We start from the raw sequence: 25636 nt of genomic DNA, 5'->3' as shown, positions 1-25636 counted from the left end.
CACTATATAAGGACAGCAAACTCATGAAAACTCATTTTCATGGTATCTGTATAATGTCTAAACTAGACTTGTGCACAGTAAATAATTTGTATGGAGCCCATGTGTCTGTGTAGGCTACATGTAAATATAGCGTCTATCCCAATATATACTACAGTTTGAGTATGTAACTGCTGATGCAACAACAGGCATTAGGGCGCAATCCTCCAGAAGTCCAGCTGCCGGCTGATCCCCGTTTTGTCAGACCCAGTAAATCCACAAAGCTTTTTTCAGTGACTCTGGATGATCTGATCAAATAAAATGTCAACAAACTACATCTACTGATATATTAAGAGCAATCTAAAGGACTTTTTAACAGCAGATATTTTTACCGGTTGTTATAGCAAAGGTATAGGGTTAACAATACCATTAAAGGTGGCTGTTTTTTGTGTCCCAGTAAAGCAGTGTATCAGGGAGATGCCAAACCATGAAGTTACATTTACAACTCAGACTTTTAATCAGTTTTAATCACATGAAATATGTGAAAAAACCTGTGTGGGTATGCCACAGCTGTGTCCGGAGAGACTGAACACATCTTTCAGTATTTTCAGCATGCAAACAAACTGGATTGTGGCAGCAACACATTTTTAAGGTAGTTGTTTTTTAGCATTTGTCCAGCCCCTGTATCTTGTAATTTATCTTTGTTGCGACAGTTGTCCATACAAAATACAAAATACACAACAGGTGATTTGAAATAATCTTTAATAGATACGTAAACAAATCTACAACAAGGAATACAAATAAAATGGAAGTTGCAGTCAAGGAAGAAAATAAGGTGTGATACAGAGTGTCCGCATCCAGGTGAGTGCTGGATCAGGAACACATCTGCACATTTAAAAATACTATCGTCAACAGGTCTATGATATGGCATTTGACAACATGTTGGCAATCTGATCTTTTATTTGTGCAGCACTTGTGGATTGTCTGTCTGTCATTATGGTTCCTTATATCTCAGGTTTGCCGATTTACGCTCAGCATTCAGCTAGACAGTCTGTTACCTAAACCGATGCCCTTGTATATTTTCTTTTTAAAAAAACACTACGTCGATAGCTCTCAGCTAGGTGCCAATGAGCCCCACAACAGCAAGTTCATCCTAACCAAGCACACCTACAGTAGCCATTCACTGGTTAGTTTCCTGTCCGTCGTTTAATATCTGCAAACCAGTCAAATAAGCTGATGGGAGAGACCAGCTAAATTTAGAAGAGAGAGGGAGGGAGGAAAAAAAAACTGCCTCGGCAGCATGTGGTTGAGAACTATGTCACCACAAAAACTAGGAGTGACAGAAAACATATTTAAAAAGACATGATTGTATTGAGAAAATAAATCCTGCAGATGCATGCTACGAATAATCACAGTGACATTAACCTTTCGTTAAAAATCTTTGCTGATGATGTGCCTGTTGGTAAGGAATGGGCCACGTCCATAGAAAAACCTGAGTTTTGCAGTACTACAGATTTACTATGTAGTGATCAGCATCTCCTTTCCGTGTTAACAGCTTTTTTATTTATCTATTTAAAAACACATTTTCTAAAAGCAGTCAGTATTTCATATAACAATTTTCAGTTTGAGTGACTGTGCATGTTGACGTGTATGTGCTGCCACCTTTTGGTCAGATAATGGCAGTGCCCTCTGCACCAACATTTTTAATTCAATTCAATTTTACATCTCATTTTGTTTTAGTATGGCTGCATTTAAATTTAAAAGGCTCTGAAAAAGTATTTATCATAAAGGCTGGAAGTCACAGAAGAGATGCTGGCCACATATGCCACTTCAACTTACAGACTGCAGGAGGTACTCCAACAAGATGACAGTCAGGGCACCGCCTTGATCAGCATGTGCATAGTGCTCAGTGATTCCTGATTTCATAAAGTTAGAATACAATTGTAAAGAGTCATAAAAACAGAATAAGAAACTCAAAAACATGTGCAGCCACTGACACAGAAGTGTACTTGTTCAATTATCCATGAGGCTGAGTGAGTCCTGGAGATTTGAGCAATGCTGTCAAACGGGTTCAACCCAAGAAGGATCCCAGAGAAACATGAGAAAGAGATGAGGGTGTGCTGTGTGCGGTGTGACTTTCAGCGCTGTTATTGGTAGAGCAGGTAGTTCTTCAGAGAGGCTGGCAGGGGCAGTCTATGGATTTCACTCAGACGGTCTCTTCCTAAAGCCACCCTCACTGAACGCCTACACAGGTCCATCAGAGAGAGGGGCTCGGCTGAGGGCAGACAGAGAGGGACAAGTGTTAGAATAGGCATCCTTTAAATGTGCAGAATGAAATAAATGAACACAGGAGTGATCTGCTCCACAAGAACATCTAATCTTGCTATTAAAGCAACATTCGATTATGCAGGATCGTTCAGAGAGTAGATTTTCAGTGAGGAGGTTCACACTTGTTAGATTTACTGTGAAGTAATAAAATGGATGAAAGGTTCCTAAAGACCCCAAGAACACATCTGGGTACTTTAAGTCCTATTTGTCAGAGTGGAACAGAGAAAACATCAGAGATCAACAGATAGTCGGCCGATTGATCACAACCTTTGACCTAATTGGCTGGTCAGCGCTCATGCTGGCCGTTTAAAAAAATAAATAAATAAATAAAAGGCTGGAGACAAAAGCCTGCACTGAGAGTTTTTTTTTTTTTTTTTAAATGAGACTGAAAATTATTATGTGAAAAATTTTTGTGGATCTGAAAATACATTCACAGCCATTTGCACAGATGTTCTGAGGGGCTCTGACTGGGTCAAGATGAAGAGTCTGTGAGCTTGTTTTTATTCCCTGGAAGATAGACAAGACTAACAAGTTTATTACTAAACGTATTTGTTAGACAGAAAAAAAAAAAAAAGGTTCAATGGTCTGAGAGGCCCAATTGAATAGATTTAAAAGCGAGATTAATAACCCGACTAATTTGTTGTCTTGTATTCAGTCTTTGTAAAACAAATCCCACTTGAACCGACTGCTACCCACACTGAAACTGTACTGTAATTGTAGACTCTTATGTTCTCTAGTAAAGCCTGAATAAGCTTTTGTGGTCATTTATCGATTATATATTTAGTTTAACAGAAAAAAAAAAAAAAAAGATTTCTGACCTTACTTAACATGTTGGCAATTTAAGGTTGACCTTTCGAAAAAGCGTAATAATGTTTTCTGTTGTCATAGTCACAAAACAGTGTCAAGATTAAAATACTTTAAAACATTACATTATTTACTTTTTGTTAAATGCTTGTTTTAGATTTTAAGCAGCTGATTCAAATAAATATTTATCTTAAAAAAAAAAAAAAAAAAAGAATCATTAAACATTAAGTACATATGCAAACAAACAGACAAACACTCTAACAGCAGTTGCATTTCTGTGTCCTGGATCCAAACAAGAGTAACTAACTGCCTTTAACATCATTATATAAAATCAGGGATTTCCCCGCTCCACATAAACACTGTCAGTCTGATAAAACTGAAACTGGGTTTTGTGCATTTTGCTGCATCTGCGGAGCTTCTTTTCTCAAGATTTGAACTAGGTCAAAGGGTCTGAGCCGAACATAAAAATCTAATGAGCACAGAGCACTTGGGACATGTGGGTAGCACAACATGTTCTGATAAACACCTATGTTTCCTCATTGAAAGCTCATGACCCTTTAATCAGGGAACAATCAAGATTAATCTAATCATTTTACATTTGACTGAGGAAAACAAGTCTGTTTTTGTACACAAACATTAAGGATTGTAGGATGTTGTGATCACAGCAGTAATACAGTCTAATTTAAAAACAAAGTACAGTTAATGACAAAAGTCAAGACAGGTTACAGGTAAGATGTAAAGTAATTCAGGGATACAGTTAATTTAAATGTAATCTGGACTGCAGGCCAAAATACAAAAGCTATCATAGACACCTGGACTATGTTATAATATGATATACTGCTTCAGCCAGAGGACCAGTCATTTAGTCATAGTCAATAATTTTGCTCTGCAGTAACCCCATCTACAGTTACACTGCATGTCCTGCTTAGACAGCATGACAAACCCTTAGCCGTCACACCTTTGTTTATTGCATCAATAATAAATACCATCAATAGTTATCCAAGACCTGTATAGGCAACAACACTAATCACAGAACACTGTGCCTCATGAGATAAAGGAGAAACATTTTAAAGTTTGTACTTACGATCGAGTCCATTTATGTACCGAATTCGTATTTCACAGTGTCCCCAAACGGCGCTCACCACTGGGTACAGCTTCCTGCCCTTAAGTCCTCTGAAAGCCACCCCTAGGTAATGTCCATCCACTATGTAACCCAGAGTTCCCTCATCCATGTCCAACACTACTAAGAGGGAGTCTGGTATTATGAAGGTGTCGTCAGGCTCAAGGAACGCGGGGTAGGTTTTTCCTGCGTGGTTCTTGCCATCATGGTAGAGTTTACTCCTGCACAGGTCCCAGCCCCAGGACTCTGCATTGCTTCCTACCAAAGCTGTGTAGCCTACTGAGTGTAGCGGGGCGTCACTTGTGGCCACTCCAACCACAGCGTGTGTGCCCCTCTGACGCATAGCCCAGTTGATCTCCCACACATGCAGTCCCCTTGTGTAGCCAACACGCGCCCGAATGGCGTCAGTGCTCTGTGCCACAGGGTGCCTGTGAAACACCAGCTTGTTGTCGTCCTTGACGAAGATGTTTAGAGAGCGGTCATCGTTGTTCCATGAGTGCTGGACCTGAACGTCCAGGCCGGCAGGTGGCATGTCCAGCAGCAGGTCCAGTCGAGATGGCTTGGTGTGACTGAGGGCCTGTAGCTCCAGCTTCAGGGGGCTGAACGCAGGATCCCGCATATCAATGGTTTTAATGCCACCTGGGACTTTCTGCCCCATGCTCCAGGTGGTTATAGCAGCTCTTTCTTCCTCCTCCTCTCCCCTCCTTAAATACTAATGAGGGGAGTAATCAGCCTCAAACCCTCTTCTCCACTGTGCTCCTGCAAAGCGGGTTTGTGCTCGTGTGATACTAGATGCAGAGAGCCAAAGTCAGACGAGGTGCTTTTAAGACTACCTGGAGAGATTAGAGAAGATAAAACCAGAAAAGACAAGTTAATTATTTCCTAATCTAATTAGTCAGAAAACACAAATCTTACAAAACAGGAAAACAGAGGCAAGCTAAACATAAGGCATATTTTAAGTACATCCTGTTATAGCATATCTGCTGTAATTTAATCATATGTTTCTTTAAATGTTAGTGTTGTACATTTACCAGAGAACTTAATGTTTTCTGTTAAGCAACCTCATGTGATTAGTGTAAAAATATATATTGGGCAGTGTCCCAAGACATAAGTAATCTGAGATGTAAAGACAAATACTAAGTTACACTGTATATGTGCTAAAAACATCCTCATTACCTACATCTGTAGTCAAGACACTGACATACAAAAATACATAGCTGTTCTGTGTCACTCAAGCAGACTTGTTCTGAAGCCACACCAGCTTTGGTTACCTGCCCCTTGTACCATACTCTGACTGTACAGAGCGCTATAGTTTAGTTTTTTGTTGAACATTGACATACATTTTGAATAGTGGGACATTAGGTGTAAGCCTTTGCGAACAACAAGACTCTACGGCCTTGTTTTTCCTCCCTATAATGTCAAGTCAGCCAAGAAAGACAAGACTAACAAGTTTCTATTACTCACTCATAAACTTAATTACTACAAAGAAAAGACAACCTGGATTTAACCAAGGAAATAGGTTAGAGCCTCCAACTTTATAATTACTGCATGGATGATTATGTTTCAGCTGGCAACAAGTTATTTAACCCTAACTGATGCAGTCAGTAGCTTCTCATTTCTTAAACTATGATGGAAGACGCATCCTGCGGTCGTGGAAAAGATGTTTATCTGTTTCACAAGGGTCAAATTATTAAAAAAAGGCTTCAATTTGCTAGAGGGCATAAAGATCGGACTCTGGAGCAACGGGAGAAGGTCATGTGGTCTGATGATTCCAGATTTACCTTGTACAAGAGTGATGGGTGCATCAGGTTAAGAAGAGAGGCAGGTGAAGTGATGCACCCATCATACAAGCCTGTGGGGGCAGTACTATGATCTGTGGTTGCTGCAGTTGGTCAGTTCTAGGCTCAGCAACTTTATGTGTCCAAAGAATGAGGTCAGCCGACGACCTGAATATACTGAATGACCAGGTTATTCCATCAATGGATTTTTTTTTATCTATGATGGCATATTCCAAGATGACAAATGCCAGGATTCATCGGCCCTTTAATTGTGAAATACGTTCAGCATGGAACATTTTCACACATGGATTGGCCACCACAGAGTCCAGACCTTAAACCCATTGAGAATCTTTGGGATGTGCTGGAGAAGACTGTGCGTAGCGGTCCGACTCCCATCACGAGAATAAATGTTGTGACAATGCAGATGCTTTTCGAACCGATACCACAGTGAATGCGTGCTGTAATCAAAACTAAAGGTGGTCAAACTAAATATTAGAGTGCGTGACTTTTTTTGGACAGGCAGTGTATTAGATATCATTCATACCATGACATGTTTCCCTTTAATGTATTGGGTCATAACTGAATTTGTAGTGTACTGGAAACCCAATAAGCACAAACATTTAATCCCAATATTGGACTTTTAAAGATTTTTTGATTAATGTTGCTAAATAACTTTACTATAGCTGGTGTTTTAACCCAAAAACAGTTCAAAATAAACTGTGTGGGGAAAATTATATCCACCATTACTTCAAATTACATACATGGATAATTTTAACCAGATATTATTTCATATGCGCAGCAATCTACATGAAATGCAACTAATATTTTTTTTTTTTAATTGTACCAATGGGCCAGCATTATCATTTTTAAGTCATCTACATTAAGGACACCAGGGCTAATTTTTAAGTGAAGCTCATAAGTTGTGCTTCAAAGCAAGATTTTTTTTAGTATTATAAACCACAAAAATAAAACCCATAGGCTGATCCAATGGTGTTTAACTACACCTAGCTACGACAAATTCAAGTTGCATAATTAGAATTTCACAGATATGCATTTGTAGACACTAGACATGTTGAGTAATCCACTAAATAGTGTGAAAATGACCCATTTCGCCCTGCATGGCCCATTTTAAAGACAAAACTGTAGAGCCACATAGGATCGTGAAACATATCAATGACACACTGATATTTTCACATAACTTAATATGTACCTTTTCGATTTATGAATTTGTTATACCATGATGATGCCAATTTTAACCACTTCTCAAGCAGCTACAAAAGTGTTTGACATCCTGACAGAAAACAACTTGGGACTTTACTGCTTGACAATGAAGTTGAAAACTTTATAACACTTTTCTGATAAGGTTGATTTGGAAAAGCAAATAAACCGATGAAACAAACACATGGGATAAATGTTAATTAATTACCAAAAAATCCAAAAAATAAATAAAAAGTAATAAAAGTCTAGCGATGTCTAATGTAGTCTGATGGCAACAGGAAGAGCACTAATAAACTGTCTGGCCTGACAAAGACCTGCTGTGCTTTATCTGATCAACTCCATTACAACAGACCACAATTGTACTGGGACTTTTATACAGTTTTGCTACTGAAGAGCCTTAACCTACCGGTTAAAAACATCTTATACCCAATTTTAAGATTGTAACTTTATGCCAATGTCAATGGATAATAGGAGTAATTTAGGTCAATAGCCAGGTCATTCTATTATGTGAAAACACCGTTTAGTCCAACAACCCAAACTCTAAATGAAGGATTAGTTTTGTGAGCACAGGTGCGTCTACTGCTGCTCTTTGGTGTGCATATTTATACATATATAAGTATTGCACTTGAGCAGCAGAGAGCATGGTGTAATGTGGAAAACTGTGCTGCTGGGAAGGCCACTCTAATTGAATTGTAGACAAGAGTTCATTGAGAAGTGCTTTGGCTCTTCTTCTAATGCAAGTAAACAACCATTTAAATGGGTCATGTCTCCTCTGTGATTGGAAAACAGGAGGGAAGAAAAAGCAAGCAGCGGGTGGCCAACATCTGAATGTAAACAATCTCTTTTTCAATGCCTGTCCAGCATTCAGCGAGAGTGAAACATGTTCATTTGCACACTCTTTGAGCCAAGAGTTCACCATTTCCTCTCACTGAGGCAAAGGGCCACCTTACAACACGCACAAGTAAATAAAAACTAAAAGAACAATAATAAAAGGTCTTCCCACATTTACCTTGGGCGTCTAAAACAAACATACCCATTAGTAGTATAAAAGGTGGCTTGTGGAGGGATATATTTGGGCTGGGATCCTGGCCTGGGTTTGTTGGGGTTCCTGGGCCCCTGGGTTGGTTTAGAACTGATTAAAATGCAGGAGGAAGGCCTCGGTGCATTTGCTGAGCCAAGAAAACACTTGTCTCTCTTCTAAGGCCCAACTTAGACCAGGCCCACCTGAACTTGAAGCCCTAGCCCGGGTTGGTTTGCTGACCTCCTGAGTACATAAAGACCAAGGCTTACTAAAAACAAAGTCATCCATAGTACGGATACAAAGTCTGTGTTATGCTGAATGCAACTCAGCCTGACTTTTCTATAACTTGTGGTGTTTAAATTAAAACATGCATTTTAGTTTTCAAACAGGTTTAGCTGACTTTTTCTTTGTAGTTTGCTCTGTTACCTTTTTGTACTGCAGTCGTTTGTTGAACATTTCTATATACAAACCTCCTCCAGGAGAGTTTCAATGTTCGTTTGCTGAGCTGCATTGTGCAGAGAGGAGTTTCTAAGATTTGGTTTGCTCTCATTTATCAAACGGGGGTGGACAAAATAGTAGAAACACTCTCATATCAACTGGGACTGGGCGACTGTTGAAATGCAGGATGCCATTAAAGCTCGCTGTAAGTTTAGTGTTGTTATTTAGGTGTGATCCGTGCTAGCTGTGGAAAAGCAGACTAATCCTCGAAGACGCTCTCGTGGGCCAAGCAGCCGTGCGCTCGAGGAAACGTCCACGCGCGACCACCGCCCGGAGCAGCGCGTGTTTGTTTACCTGGCGTTCGGAACGTTCCGCGGGGAGCCGCGCGAGCCCGCGGTGTTAGCACGACGGGTCTTCACGGTCCGGACGGGCCGAGTCGAGCCGGGCCGGGCCGGGCCGGGCCGAGCCGAGCGGCACAAACAGCTCGTCCCTGCCCTCAAACGGGACGCGTGAGGGGAGCGACAAGCCGCCGCGCGTCGTGTGTTCGACGTCAAGTGCTCAGTGAAAGGTGAAGAGGAACAGTCAAAGCGAAACCAGCGGCGGACACACGGAAAACACGGAAAACAAACCTCAAGTCGAGCAGCCGCCGAGCGAGCAGGGGGGATTAGACCGGATAAGACGTCGGAGCTGCCACCTACTCCATCCCAGTTTCCAGTTTCCTCGTCGTCGCCTCGTTTAGCATTTCAGGCTGGACATGAATTAGGTGAAATAATGATGGCTGCTCTCTAACATCTCTCACGTCACGTGGTCAAACGCTCCCAGCTGCTGGGCTAGATTAGGACCTCCCCACCTGACGCTGCGCCAAAGTTGGATTCACGTTGGTACTGCAGGCTTTTTAAACACAGGGTAAAATGCACACATTTGAAATTAGTTGAATACAAAACACTTTTTGTTCCTCCTGCAATGATTTCTGGTTTTTCTGACTGATTTTTGTTTTACAGCTGTTAGTTTTTATACTTTGATAGTATCTAGTATTTTTTATCATTGCCCTTTGCAAACACACGTCTGCACAATAATTCTTTAAGTATCTAATAATTGTCGATTTGTGAGATTTGATTGTAAAACTAGGCAATATTTAGTTTTATAGTTTTACAGTGAAATATGATAAATCAACTAATACTAGACACATTATAGGTTGATTTAGATATTCGAGAATACAAATGCAAATTCGGAAAAAGTGCAAAATAGAAAATGGATATATAATAAACATTGGTTGTAATTAGCTCATCATTAATTATGTAAATGAGCTTTTTTACTGAAGATGGAGAAGCTGCTCTCCAATGTAAAACCGACTTCAGTCCAGCCCTTCCACATCATGCTTTGGATGTGTGACCTAAACTGCAGACTCCTCTGCACTGGACGCACATGCTGTTTAAGTCAGGTAGGACACGTCCACTGTTCACATCTATTGTGGTTTTACAGTAAGTCAGCAAGTTCTACATTAATTTATAGTGAAACTACAAAAAAGCTTCTTTGGGATTATACCCTGTATGTGGTAGACTACTCTGTGGAGGATTTACATTCTGATAGTCGCATATCTTTACACTGGTTATGCCAAAAATAATTGCTATTTCTTTATTTCTTTCAAGAATGTATTTTTGCACAGATTATTCCATTACAGTCTGTCCTAAGGGCATACATGTGATGTGTGGTGGAGAAAGGATCCATAATTAATGATTCACACTCCAGTCTGTCAAGTTCAAACACACCAAATATGACCAACTTCAGCAGGAGCATGACTTTATTGGAACCAGTGAACAATGATTACTCACACACTGGGACACTGGTACGCTTTGTTGATCAACCTGACCTTCAGGCCATTCAGTCCCTCACTGACCTGGTTTAAAAAAGCATAAAGCGATGTTAAGTGTGTGAAGATCCTCAACATCAGTCACTGCTGCCCTGTAAGTCAGAATCGTACTCTGCTGTCTGACCCCTGAGGAATGTCAACTGTGGTGACTGATCTATGACTACGATTTGGACTGACAAGGACGATGCACCCTGCATGTAACCTTCAAGTTACGGACAACTGATGCAGTCACTTCTAATCTTTTAAACAGAAATCTTAAGTAACAGGAGCTCCTTTACTACAACTAGGTCCATTCATAAAAATAATAGAAACAAGCACATATTAGTGATTATCAACGTCTATTCTGATTCATTTGCTAGGACAGACGTGGACTATAATTTAATCTTCTGAGAATTTCCTCCAAATCTGCAGTCCTTTGTGAGCAAACATATGCACCAAACTGTAGCAGTGATGGGAAATACTGGGACACTGCTGCCATCTAGTGGTTTGGAATAGACACCTTCTGCTTGGGTTAGGAGCCTCACTCAGTCCACATGAAACTTTACTTCATTCATTTGTCACTTCAGAATAGCATTTAATTTATTGCAGATTTACACAATACATGTTGCACATAGTGCCACATGTGCTTCTTATGAACAAGTGCTAAAAGCTGCAAAGCTAAGTGGCTGAATGACCATCTCCTTCACTTCTTAACTTCAGCCCCGTTGTATATTTTCAGATTTGGCACCTGAATTTCCTGTGACAAGGACTGGACTTAAAAGGGCATTTAAAATGACCTTATTTGTCCACAGCGGGAAGTGACTGAAGGTAATCTGGCTCATTTTACATCCTTGGTGGGGAACATAGCTTGCTGACTTGAATTACCTTCCCCTCAGCTCATCCCCCAGTGAAAATCCCATTTTCCCATTCAGTGATGGTGCAATGTGCTGAGCTTGGTGATATCTCAGGGCTCCTCCACAGTGGAGGAGGGGAGCACAGACATGCTTACTGCCTCCCTTTTAGAAACCATCATTTCAGCAGGATCGATAGTACGTCCCACTCCACGGCTGGCAGATTGCACTGCTATAGGGGAGGAAAGGGGTGGAGGTGGTGGTGGGGTCTGTGTGGATAGCTGCACCAAGGCAAGTCCGAGCAGCCAAGGTGAATGATTGCATGCTGCGTCAGACAGTCTGCTCCTCACTTGTTCTGAGATGCATTTTCTGAGGAAGACCAGTGGGTGGATACTGTCCTCAAGTGGTGGCTGTAATTGCATGCAGCACGCTGATGGAGCTTGTGAGCTGGTTCACTAGTCAGGTACTTCATGTTCGGCTTTGTTTCGCTTCTATCCTGACTCACAAACGTGCCTTGAGATGAGTAAAGATCTGTAGCCGATTCAGCTTGCGTAAATCCCTCCTGGTGGCTTTTTTTTATAGCAGCCTACACCTCTTTGTATTGGAGGTTCAGCACTCAAATCAATTCATGATGTAGGTGAGAGGACATGTTTCAGTGAATGGCTCGCAATGTAAGACCTGTGTTGTTCAGTTTCATATAACAGAAATCTATCGACAGCAATAAAAACAACTATAATAATACTAGTTTGTGTGCCTGGACAATGAGGTCTAGAAAGCACTCACTCTTATAATGCTGACTTTGTCTAGTTCTTTAAAATAACACAGTGATGTAAATTGTTCAAGAAGCCCAGTTAAAAAAATTTATACCACTCTTCAAATTTACTGAGCAGCCGTAATTTGTTTTTTAATTGTTCATATTCTTTTCTCTTTGATAATAGAAACCACAAATTAACAGACAAAAAGAAACATAAATACCACAAAATATTTAAAACATTATGATTATAGAATTTTTGTGACTCAATGCACAATTGAAGATTAAAGATTTTTGTAAAGAAGCTGCACTAGTAATGAACTGGTGTAAGTGTTCACCCACTCTCTTTTATTTGTGTCTTTATACATACATACACGCAGCATCAGCATGTATTCAGCATGTCCAGTGTTTACCAGTTTAGACCATGGGTAAGTAAGGTCGTCAGTTGAGAGATTTGCATCACTGCGGGATGGGAGAATGTGGATGGGACAGGATGTGTGGTGCAGTACGAGCATCCCCTCTGCTCAGATCGCTACTCATTTGTCAAGTCGCCTGCAGACTTGAATGGTGCATTGCTGCTAAAACACAGTGAGGCAATCAGCAGTGCAATAGCACACCTCCAAGAACGGGTCCCAGGTGGACACGAGCCTCATTGGGTGTTCTGCAGATTAAGGAGTCTTTTTTCCAAGAAAACCTGCTCAGCACATGCCAGATGGTTAACGCGGGTTTGTAAAGTACGTGCAGAATTAGTTCACATTGAGGGACAATTGTGTACAGTTATACAGTGAATAAAAAAGAGCAGCAGCTGGTCTATTCAACAAATTTGCCCTGAAGCCACAGAAAATGTTATTTTTGTTCTAGTTGCAGTTTGCTGTCAGAAATGGATCAACCTGTCCAAAGCACAGCATCTCCTGAGAACTGTAGGGAAACAGAAATCGTAAAAAAAAAAAAAAAAAGATAGAAGGTGTTTAGTTTTTTAGTTTTATATTTCATTCTGCAGACTTTACTGTAATTAGTTTGGCTTACTCTGATTCTGTCCTGAACATATGAGCATCCGTGAGATTTCCTACTGGCTCACGCTGGAAACTGAGCGAGGTCACAGCGCTGATGGCCTGGTTGTGCTGGTTGAAGTTGCAGCAGACAGACAGACCCACAAGCTCATTGTAAAGATCAGAGCTAGAGACACAAGCAGGAGGTGACTGGCTCGTCTGTGCTCTGGAAAAGTGCGGGCCATCCTTAGCTCATGCAGCTTGTCAGATGGCGATCCAGGACACGAGTCGGCCCTTCTCATCCTTCACACAGTGGTTTGGCAGATGGTAGATACGGGCTCTCACTTAGTTGAGGCTCTCCTGGCTGCGTCCATAAGGCAAGTGTGTGTGGGACTCATCCAGAATGGAAATTGGCAGCGGCAACATGTTTCTTATTTACAGACAAAAATAGGATCAGAAATTATGAAAATGAATCAGTAAAATATACAGTGCCTATAAAAAGTCTTCCCTTTGGTAGTTTTCACCTTTTTGTTTCACATTAGTAATACAAGGAGTTTTATATTTTTAATACATTTATATCATATTGTAGAGATCTGTTTTCACTTTGACATGAATGAGAAAAAATGTATAGACATTATAAATATGTACATACTACATTTTTCATATGAGTTGATGATTCACACTCCAGTCTGTCAAGCTAAACATAGCCAAAAAAGTTAAATGACACTGTAGTCAGACAATCTAGAAGTTGTACCGCAAGAATTTATATCTGGGTAGAACAAAAGTGAAACATTTTAATGATATGTTCAGTATCAACATATTTGTGACTCACCATTTATATAACTCAAAAATATATCCTTTTAGTTTGCAACTACATTCCCTACAAAAACATATTTGTGGTTGCAAATTAGTTTAAATATATAATATTTATATGTATAAATACAGGGACATGTTTACTATTTGTAAGTGTACATATACCATATTGAAAGTATAAGATGTATGTGTAAGACATCAATGTGTTCAACATTTAATTTAAAAATACGTCTGGTGATATCTTATATTTTTATTGCCGATAAATTCCAGAAAAGATAAAACCATCAATGAACTAACCATACAAGCATATCTCTGTAGCCAAAGGCTAATATATCTTTTTTCTCAGTACCATAGACGTTAAATGTTGTCCAGAGACTATTAAATACAAGTCAGTGAGCCACATAGTGCATTGTGTGACATGTTCCTTAATTAGCATGAACACACACTGTTGTTATTTGCTGCTGCAAATACTCACATAGCAAACACAAAATGTGTATCAATCAAATTTACTGATTTGTTTGAGCAACATTTGTAAACGTACTCAGTGGTTTTAAATAAATCATTGAGCCTTTTTTTTTTTTTCAAGTTAAAGTATTTATAAAAATGTTAATGTTAATAACAATCATGGGCCGTGGGCTATTTGTTGTCAATAATAAAAATTGAGCTTACAGAATATTAAGTACTTTTTCCATGTCTCCAAAGAATAAAATGCTATCAAACAGTTTTTGATATATTACGAGAAGTACAGCCATCAAAAAAAGAAAGGAAAAAAAAAACAGTGTTGATGAATGACTGCAGCAAAATAACTATACAACACGTCATAGATGAAAAACAAGTGGTAGTAATACACCGTAATATAATTACTGTGGGTATTTCTACAAATAATTAAAAACTATTTAAAACAGAAATCTACATACAAACATAAGTGTTGCTATATTATCTCTTAAGGAAATGTTAAATTCTTTTTCTTTCACACTACCTCTGAAAATGAGTCCATTCCTGCAGTTTACGACTCCGTCATTCAGCAGCAGACTGCAGAAGAGTTCCCGGGGTAAAGATGGTGCATATGTAAAGAATCACATCGAAGCTGCTATAGCTGATATAGACACCCATGGGCCAGTCTGGAGTAGCGTATAGGTTATCTATCTCTGTCCCTGTGTGCTATACCTGTTTCTGACGATAACAAATGACAGTAGTAAATGTAGGACAGGAGTCAACACACATCTGCAGATGACACAAATTGTTGTGGAGGATTTGCAGCAATCCTCCAAGAACCTAAAACACAGAAGACAATGCCGCAGGGAAAAAGACCAAAATAAGAAGCAGCTCACTATCTCTGCAGGTGAAAACAGTGCACTGTGTATTTAGTTTTTCCACTAATTTTTACTTTTTCCACAAAACACAAAGTTGTGCCTTACTATCATACAAACATTAAACACAGTGAGAGGTGTAAATGATACTGTACTTTTCAAGTGAGGTCCTTCAGTGCTTTCAGATATTTATTTCAGTGTGAACTGTCCACTGGCTTCCATTTGCTCAGAGTAGAGAAGCGCAATTTATCTATCAAACCTAATATTTACAGCTATAATTTAGGTGCTTTAGAACGACTGTGATATGACTATTTAATGACTATCTACATAGTATTAAGGCCAAAGTCTTTATTTTCTATACAAGAGAATATTTATTGTGCTCATTACTGAAGGTACACATTTTAAGTGCAGTTATCTGAAATATATCAAATACTTCAGACAAAAACTCAACTTAAATCTATTTTACACAGTCTAACTTAAAAAATTACATACAGTTGCTCGAAATTGATATAACAGATCAAAGCCTAAAAGCATAAAAAAGACTCCCCAGCTGCAGTCTGCATCAGTTAAGGCTGATCAGTGTGTTATGCTTTGCTACAACAGCGCTGCAGAGAGCACACGGGCTGCTGCTGACACTGACAGCTGACAGAGCTGCTGCTCCGTCAACACAGCAGAGCAGTATGCTGTCAGAAGTTCAGACTCTCACCATAATGTCAATCCATCATGGATGTCTTACTACTATTTCTCATACTGAGGGAGGAACTGATGACTCTTTGCACTTCATGTGTTTTCACATATCGAGCTGTGCCTTTCAAAACAAGATCTTCAATATCATGGTGAGTGATGATAATTCTTTGATAAATAGATATTTTCCTTTCTTCTGAAATAAAATGTGGGGTCTACCTCCTCTGGTCAAAATGTTAAACTGTCCATCTGTGCATCTGGTCATTGTTGTACAAACACATTTGACCTGTTTTGTCATTGACCATGTGTCTTTTTTACTCCACTTGGCCTTGAGAGGAATCTGCTCAGCTTCATAAAATGAGGTCAGCAAAGAAGCACTGGTGCAGTGAAACACACCACGCACCTTCTACAAAGCCAGGATCCCATCATTCAGTCTCTATGCTAGACTGACTGAACTAAGCAGAGAGAAAAGGATTTTTGTGAAGTTAATTTATTGCTAGCTAGCCTCAATTACCTCCTTTCTAAATCTATTTTTCATCAGCCATGTCAGGTTTCCCCTGAGTCTATGCCTTATAACCACCTAATCACTTATGCGCACTGAAATCCTTTTTGTTTTACATCTTGTCAGATTGCAGAAATAAATTCTGTGAGGCTGTGCACCCAAAACAGACAGAAAATCTTCACAGCACGGCTTTTAAATCTACAGTTTCAAAGACCAGTCACTCGTCAGTCAGGGCAATTCTCTTCCTTGACTAAGGACTACTGAGAATTAGTCTGAATTGATGTGTAAACCAAGCAAGCTGCTGAGCTTGTGAATCAATGTGTCTATTATCTTTTCTGGACAGATCGATGGATCCAAGGAATGGGCTGTGAATGGCAAAAAAGACATGTAAACTCACCAACCAGTGGTTAGACTTTACTCCATTATCTATTTGTGGCTGTCCATAGTTGACAGATAATGTTTTTACCTTCAGATGAACAGTGCGTGTGTTTTGTTGCAGCTCATGCCAGATAAGACACAAGTCAATGATGATATCCAGTTATGACACTAGGGGCATAAATCACCGATTTATTTATGTCCTACCAACTGCAGAAACACTAATAGTGAGGCAGTTTTCTTAGACCTTAATGTGACTCATAGACATGACTGAGAGCTCTGTATGTACACATTCAGTGAACTGCACAGATGACTCAACTCCAAATCTCTGCTCGTATGATCTATAAGCCCGAACACACATTTACACATTCCGCCCTTGGCTGGGAGAACGGAGAGCCGGAGGAGATGAGGTGACAGTAGTTAGGTAAAGCATAGCAAGGTAATGTAATAGGACATGTAAAAGGGCCTCTTCTCATAGCTTATTCATCACTGGGGATGCCATTACTGAGAATGGCATGGGCTGTGTGAGAGATATGCTAGAGGGGGCATTTTCCCTGGTGTCACAGAGTACAGGGGAGAGGCTGCAAGTCTAGGCAGACTGATGAAGCAGTACTGCATACAGATATATGCCCTGGACAGATGCTCCGCTCTCAGCTGATGAATCACTGATTTAGCATGATGCATGCCTATGATTTTTACTGACCGATATAGACAGATATACTTAATTACTCGAGTTTGCTGATTCAGCAAACTGTCCCAGTATTGGCTTATTTTACAGGGGCAAAGATACAAGCTAATTAGAGAGGAAAGCCTTCATATAATATATATACAGGTGAGCATTCACCTTGGCTTGATGGATGCAGGGTTAATATGAGATGCATGCAGCTCCTAATTTTACACCACAGGACAAAGGATCACAGGGTTCAACTGTGGGCCCAGGCAGAACAGAAGTCCTGTAGAAAAAAAAAAAGGCATTTTTCACCTGCAGTGAGAAGCAGAGAGCACTGCACTGCTGCAGAGAACAGCCAAGATGCTGATGTCTCAAAGACACAGAATTTATAATGGAGTCACCATTATCCATACAAAGCCCATGCAGTGCACTGCAAACACTGAAAGCTCGATGTGAAATAAAGACATTGCAGAAGTTCAACCTTATTGGCTAAATGATGAATGATCTCACTCTTACAGAGTTGTGCAACATGCAAAAGACAAATTTGTTTGGTCAAGATATTCTATATTTTAGCGGACTGCAGAATAGCACTAGTAGATGTAGTGCACCAGTAGAGCAATGCATGTTGGGTAAGGAAAGGCAGGGAATAGGGATTGCAGATTAAGGACATTTTACTCACGGGATATACTACTCAAGAGAAATGTGAAACTTTGAGCGAGTTGTGAGATGGCACCTTTTAGATAGTAACATTCACTCACTGATTGCACATTATTGCTCATTTGTCACAATGTGTGGTGACAACGTGCGCAATAATCCTGTGTTCTGCCTTTTGTTTTGTCGACATACTTAGTTGAAATATTACACACAACTATTGTTTAACGGTGTAATAAATTCATGAGATTTTTTTCTGGTATAACTAGGTGAAAATAATCGTTTTGATTTAATAGCGGTAACCAAGTCTCGACACACCTTTTGAATTACAGGAACATCCTTGAATGAAATGATCTAAAAATATATTTATGCCACTCATACCTGGTGAAAATCTTCCTGGTATTTTCCAAGAATATTAGATTTCAGAATTATTGTGACAAGTTTCCAAGCAAACCAAGGGAAATGGCCTCTCTGTGGAGCAAACTGGTCCTCATTGAGATATGAACACACTAATTTTTCAAAGCAGCTTTTGCTATAGTGTGAATAAAAGGAGATGGAGAGTTATGTATGTGTGTGTGTGTGTGTGTGTGTGTGTGTGTGTGTGTGTGTGTGTGGAGGGGGTCTCTCTTCTGAGGAGTCCTTTGCACTGATGATTCTCGGGGGTGTTAGGATGTGGGTTGCTGATGAGGACAGGGAAGAGAGGAGGGCGGACTGAGGATGTGGACACACACTGACCCTGGAGGTTGCGTTCCCCTTTAAAAGTCCCATCCCACTCAGATACGCAGAGCTCATGCAGGATCTGCTGCGGCAGTGGGGGAACACTGCTGAGCTGTGCAGTTTATGCTGCCAGCAGGCGTGCAAAGAAGAGGAGGGGGAGCGAGCGCGTACAGGAGGAGGAGGAGTGAGGGAGAGAGAGAGAGAGAGTACAAACAATGTCATTCTGTTCAGGAGGCAATGCTGCAGTCAACTTTGCCGCGCCATGAAAGCACATCACCACCAAGAGGCTCAGAGTGAGTGCAGAGAAGTTTTCCTCCTCACCTCTCGTGTGATGCGGGCCGAGACTCCTGTAGGTATACCCTTATTTTCATCTCTGGTCTTATTTTCCTTGTATGTTGTTGCCTTATATGTCTACCTCTGTGCAAAGGATAGTGTACTTCTTAAATCAGCCTTACAGGAGTTGATGTATGTTTGTCGTGTGCATGCTTGCGGTGTTGAAGCTCCTGGCTGCTTCTGTCTCATCAGTTTCAGTCCCCTCTGCACCAGTAATAACCAGGCAGCAGCCAGCCCGACAGCCAGTCAGTTAGCACTCAGGCTCCACTGCTCCCTCATCCATGTTTAACGCATGGTACAGGCTGGAAATAGCAGCCGGCGTGTCAGATAGCGGCTGTTTGAGAGGACTCGCCATTTGACACAAGGACAAAAAAACTAACCTGGATGCAAAGAGTTCCCACCAGAGGAGACTTTAATCTGCTGACTTAGCTTTTAAGTGTAGCTCCCTACTTTTCTCTGCTAGTTGTGTGTTTATATTTAGCACCATAGGTTAGTTGTGAATATGATGTTGAAAACCGTTAAGAATAATGTGTCAGTGGTCTTGGACTGTCAGTGGCTGAGAGCTGAAATGGGGAAATAAAAATGAGGCTACAGTGGCCTGCATGGGACAGAGGAGCTGTGGTGCACTTATGAAGTTGAGTTTTAGCTACTGCGATCTTTCTGCCCCCATACGAGTATATACCAGGGCAGAGTGTAGCTGTTTAAGATTCTTTGTGGGGAGTTTGGCACAAACAGTGAGAAAGGAGTATTTAGCTGTTGTTGTATGCAGAGTTTGTGTCTCTTGTGACAAACTGAAATTAAAAGGCCTCTCAGAGCAGAGCCACTCTGATACTTATCTCTCAGTATCTAAAGAAAAACCTTGTGTCAAAAAGTTTGTTTGTGCTTTTGTCTTATATGATATATTGTATAGCTACAGTCAACTCAGGGCCTTTTTAAAGGCCATGTAAAAAATATTTAAAGTTTAATATAAAAGTGAGTCAGTCTCTAAACGAAGTCAGTTTGAGAAGTCTGGGTGATGAAACCAGCAAGTTGGTTCACCTATATGTAGGCTCGTCATCTCAGAGTTCACCTCAGGTAACTGTGCTAAGACCTTGAAAAAGCTGGCCCTGCATTGTCAGCTGGCCCTTTGTGAGGCAGAAGCCCAGAGCATCTCTCCACTGCAGGCAGGCGATTGGAAGGGAACAGAGTGATAAACTGTATTAAAGGTCCGTGCCACATCCGGAGCCTGACATCATCTCCGAACATCTGCAGTTCTCCTGCTCACACTTTCACTGAGGGTGGGTGCTGCACTGCCAGCAAAGGAAATTGCCGCACTCACCTGATGTTCCTTGCACTTCACTTCTGCCCTCCCCCACCTTCCACTCTCCTTCCTCTTCTTCCCTCCTCCTCCTTCCTTGTCTCCAATTTCTCTACTGTAGTCTCTCTCATAGGTACAGTTGCCTAGCACAGCTCCTCACCAGCATGCCTTGCACCTCTGTGATTTTGTCCCCCTCACACCCCCCCAACACCCACCCACCCTTCCCCTCCACTCACCCTGTCTCCCCTGCTGAAAAAGTATGCAGCACATGCTCTCACCATCCTCCTTGAGCAATTTGCCTGAGTGAATAGAAAGAGGAGAGAGAGCGAGAGAGATGAGAGAGAGAGTGAAAAAAAAGCAAGAGCCCGCAAGCCAGCAGCCGAGCAGCAATCCTGCAGTGTCCTGCAGCAGCTGTGTTCCTGCAGTGCTGGCCTCTAATAGCACACACACAACCACACACACATGCACACACATACACACACAACCATGGAGCTGTATATCAAGACTATCATTCTCTCTCAGACAGTCATGTGACACAGTGGCCGTACATGTGAGGGAGAGCAGGCTGTCTCACTCTGAACCACACTAAGCTGAGTTTAGAGATCGAGAAAGACACGCACACTCTCCCATGGAGCTCCACCGGGAGGCAATGGTGAGATTAGCCGGTTGTCCCCCCCTCTGGTGGTGCATTGTCCCGTTCCAGCACTCCAGTTCCGATGATGTAATCAATGCAGCAAGCTTTGAACTTGCTGGCTAGGGGTTCCTTACCCCGCTAATGACACAGATGCAAGTGTGAGGCCTCAGCTGCAGTCTGTGTCCCAGGTAGGACACTAAATAAAATACAGTTTTATGTTGGGGTTTAGCTATTAAAGTGCAGAAAATAATTTCCTGTAAGTGTAGTGGACAGTCCATATTTCACTATTGTGCAAACAGATAGTTCATGATGACATAAATTAAGAAGCAACTCAGTTGGTGAAACTATCGACAGCACTTGCGGCATCACTACTTAAATTAAAAACAACTATCTGCAGGCAAATACGTAGATTCTTCAAGTCTTTTACAGAGTTACTGGTGTTTTATATTTGCTGTCAACCATAAAAGACAAACGTCCAAAATTGCTTTGGTTTCTTCCTAAGTGTATCATCATAGTGACTTTGCTCTTTCATCGATAAGGTCATCCGTCTGTTGACAGGCTGCAGTGGAGAGCAGCACCAGTGATGTACAGTAGTGCTTTAGAGATGCTCAGGAAGCCAGACTCAGACCATATTGTAGCAGGTGAGTTTTGCTGAGCTGGTTCCTGCTGCTGCACTCAGAATCTGCCTAGTGATCAACTTCCACTACAGCAGTGATGAACTAGCATCATCCCTCCCCTTGTAAAAAAAAAAAAACCTAGCCAGCATCAGAGCAGCTCTGCATAATTAGACCTCATGGATGTTGATGATTATGCACATCTGATGTCCTTTAATGTGACAGTAGCTAAATAGCATGTAATGTACATTTATTTATCACTCTGATTTATCAGATAAAGGATTTTTGTTACGAAATTGGCAATTCAGATTTTTTTTCTTTAATTTAAAATTAAGAAAAATATAAATAGATATTAATATATTTCAGGTTTTTCTTATAACTTGTGCTGATCAGCTTCATCTGTAACTGATGTGACCTAATGTGAGTTACAGTTTAAGATGGTTGATGAATCAGCAGCTTTCATTCGGATGCTACGCTGGTGTGCGGTTACAGCTTCTATAAACTATTTATTCTGCTGTGTTAAAGATTTTTGCAAGTAGGGCGACTACTTGCATTAGCTGAATTGAAGATATTACATTTAGCTTTATACTGTAAAAATTAATACTTTGTATTAGTCAGGAACGACTACAACTCTGTGAACTGCTTCCACCCGCTGAGCAGAGATGGTGAAAACAGAAAGGTGTCACTGCCTGGACTGGACTTCATGCTGTCGGATTCAGAAATGCTATTCTCTATAAGATCTTCCGTCAATTTTTATGATTGTTCAAATCGCCTCATCTAATAGCTGCAACTATACAGAAATCTACTTGACCATGTCACACAGAGTATAAATCTTAATTCTTTAACTCCTTCATGTGTTTAATTTGCAAAGTGAAAGCTGTGCATGCTAACCTATTGAAGCAGGCTGAGTCATGCTGGGTCTTTTCTGGGTTTCCCCCCTCTCTGATTCTCTGCTCCTCCCCCTCTGGTCTAGGAACAGGCTCAAACACCCAGTCCGGCTGCTGGTGGCGTGTTGGAACATGCCTTGACTTGTTGTGCTGCCTGAGTAAAGCAGAGAGAGACAGACACAGCCAGAGGGAAGAGGCTTGTGATCAACAGTCTGCCTGTGAGAGGTGACCCACACAAAAGGAGAGCCCGGCAGCACCTATGGACAGGCTCCTGTTGGTGTCAGCACCAGGGTGCAGTTACAGGAGAGGAGCGTGGATGGAGGAGCTCCACTGCTGCCTCGCTGCTTGGTGAGTGTCACAAGTGTGTGTGAATAAAACCCTCTGACATATACCATTACAGAAATTCTGTGAATATCTAAAGTACTTGTTACGGCGAAAAGGAGCACTACACACCTCTACTTCAAACTTCAAAAACATTAATTACAGTGGGGAAATGAAAAGGTGTTCAAATGAGGCCTTCAGATCATTTTAACAAGGTCTGTACGACGATAGAAGTATTAATGAGAACATGTTAATTTGAAGTGTACAGCTCTGAGTGTTGTGACAGCGTCTTGATGCTAACATGATGCCATGGTAACTATACAAAAGGTTACCGAATGCAGAGAACTGTGATACACCCAATCACACAGTGGCACAGTAAACTCCGCACAGATACAGCGCGATCAGTGACCCTTTCACAAGTCTGCAGGGATTCAAAGATCATTGTCTGACCAGTGCTTGAGCCTTAAAGAAAACCACAGATGTTTTTGTTATTGTTTTGTCCTCCATTTAGAATAAAAGCCAGTTTCCATCAGAAGACACAGCTCGCCAACTCTCCTTCTTCAAAAGCAGAGACCAAAGAGATAGAGTGTTACAACTCATTAGCATCTGGTTAAATACAGGCAAGAGACAGAGCTGGTGTGAGTTTTTTTGCTGATAAAACGACCGTAACTAACAGTGTGACAGAAGATTCAGTCTCGAAGACAAACGTCACGAGTGTTCGAGACAGGAAGTGTCATTAGATTAGACAGAAAAGCAGATACAGACAATCGTAACTCTAACAGACAATCCACTCTGCCACTCGTAATCACAGCATGTTACTCATTAGCTATACCGTAAAAAAAAAACTCATGGGCCTGTCAAAACTCAAATACATTAATCACCCAAGTGACTCAAATGATAATCATTTAGTGTCCACTGCACTATGATCTGTGTATTTTACCTGTGCAAGCAGATAGTTACTGGGGCAACTCTGTTTTCTGGTAACCTGGGGTAGTGCGAACTGCATTTAAGACTCAAAACCACTGAATCATTAACACACTGCAGTTTAACTTACAATACTGATAAGTGAATACTGACTAAACCAAATCACACCCCAAAAACGACACACAACCCATGAACTGGGTTTTATTACTTCTAATAATTTTCCATCAACTTAAATTGCCTCCAGTGGAGGTTTTGACTTGTTCTGTTGAAATTTAAACACCTAAAAAAGCAAAATTGATATACATACTTCATAAACCTCAGCAGAGGCTAAGCTCCAGCTTCAGGCTTGCCATCAGTGTGCGTGTCATGTGTAGCATTGTTCAGAAACATGGCTCTACAGTAAATACTAATGTCATTGTTCACCATAAGATGATTAGGTCTGTGGAATGGGACTGGAGCAGGGAAGCATGACTGTTTGAGCATTAGCTGACAGTGAAATAACCAAGATATGCACAGCAGAGGGAAACAAGGAGAGGGGAGAATGTAAAGGAAAGTGCACTGGCTTGGTGGTGTTGGAGAGCTGGTGAGTTGTGTTTTTCTTTCCCCTCTGAGGCGCTGACAAAAAGGGATCCAGTATATCGATGTAGCATGTGTGATCTATATGATTTGGGGTTGAGGTGCATGTGTTTGTGATTTGGTGATGTGATGGAAATCTATTTTGTTTCAGGAAAAAAACAGGCTTTTGTAGATTGAACATGTCACATATTAACTATATATAATGGTTAATTTAAAAAAATGGCCCTCTTAGACAAACAATATGAGCATTATGTTAAGTATTGTTACACCACCCATCTTTACTAAAATTACAACTATTGTAATGAGGACCTAATTAAAAGAAATTCATGCATTGCTTTGCAGAAAATGCATACACATAATTTAGCATAAATGATTTTGACTAGTTACTGGTATCTTTAAAGTTTATTTCATACTGGTGACAGCACAGTTGCTTAGTACAATTACTAAAATGATACTTGCACTCTCAAGTCATCTATCATCCAACTAAATAACGTTTCTGGGATACAAATGTGTTTAATGTCATGCCTAGTGCTTTGGCCTATGAAATTACATAGATAGTGAATAATTTAAATACTATAAGTCTTACTTAAATGGAGGAAGCCAAAGGTATCATTGTATATTCAGAATCTGTCCACACTATCAAAAATACCAAAATAACTTCAAACTTCAAATATTAATTGTGCTGTAGCTTCAATCACATTAAGACAAGAATCAGTTGATTAGTTGAGTTGTCAATTAAGAGCAAATTACCTGACAAATATAAAGCTAATTAATAATTGAAGTAACATTTTTTAATTCCAGCTTTTCAACTGTGAGAATTCTCTTTGTGTTAAAAGACTGCAAAAAAAACAATTGTTGGTTTTTAAGTGTTGCTCAGGGAAAACACACCACTATGACATCACGACTGACCCTTTTTAAAATTATTATGAGATGTTACACCAGTTCACTGAGAAGATGATCAGTTGTTATTATGCTAAATATAATCTGTACATTACTGATCTACACAAATGTTTGTTTGGCCACTAGCACACAAAAGAAAGACAAAAATCTGCCAGTAATGCTGAGGCCACCCTGAGGCCTGAAACATGCTTGTGGACAGCTCGTTGCTGCTACTCCTGCTATTGCTGTTTGCTGTGTGAAGCAATGAGGCAACTAGTCATTCATTTAGCAAACTGGACTTGTTTTCACTGCGTTTCCTCAATCCT

General features: G+C 40.6%; 1 protein-coding gene and 1 long non-coding RNA gene across 2 annotated transcripts; both read right to left on the bottom strand.

The window, feature by feature from the left end:
• Positions 1 to 721: 721 nt before the first annotated feature.
• Positions 722 to 9589, bottom strand: spsb1 (splA/ryanodine receptor domain and SOCS box containing 1). The gene is made up of 3 exons (XM_026368571.1): positions 9313 to 9589; positions 4193 to 5061; positions 722 to 2251 (listed from the first exon to the last, which is right to left on the bottom strand). Exons 2-3 carry the CDS (start codon positions 4884 to 4886, stop codon positions 2124 to 2126), a joined length of 822 nt encoding a protein of 273 aa, XP_026224356.1. The 5' UTR covers positions 4887 to 5061; positions 9313 to 9589; the 3' UTR covers positions 722 to 2123.
• An 819-nt stretch (positions 9590 to 10408) lies between these two features.
• On the bottom strand, positions 10409 to 15748 carry LOC113166783. The gene is made up of 3 exons (XR_003299237.1): positions 14916 to 15748; positions 13161 to 13553; positions 10409 to 13052 (listed from the first exon to the last, which is right to left on the bottom strand). It is a non-coding gene; the product is annotated as an uncharacterized LOC113166783 (long non-coding RNA).
• Positions 15749 to 25636: the final 9888 nt, after the last annotated feature.

This window comes from Anabas testudineus, chromosome 7 (assembly GCF_900324465.2).
Source record: "Anabas testudineus chromosome 7, fAnaTes1.2, whole genome shotgun sequence".
NCBI classification, from domain to species: Eukaryota; Metazoa; Chordata; class Actinopteri; order Anabantiformes; family Anabantidae; genus Anabas; species Anabas testudineus.
Note: the sequence above shows the minus strand (reverse complement) of the source record. Positions and strands in the feature narration are given on the sequence as shown.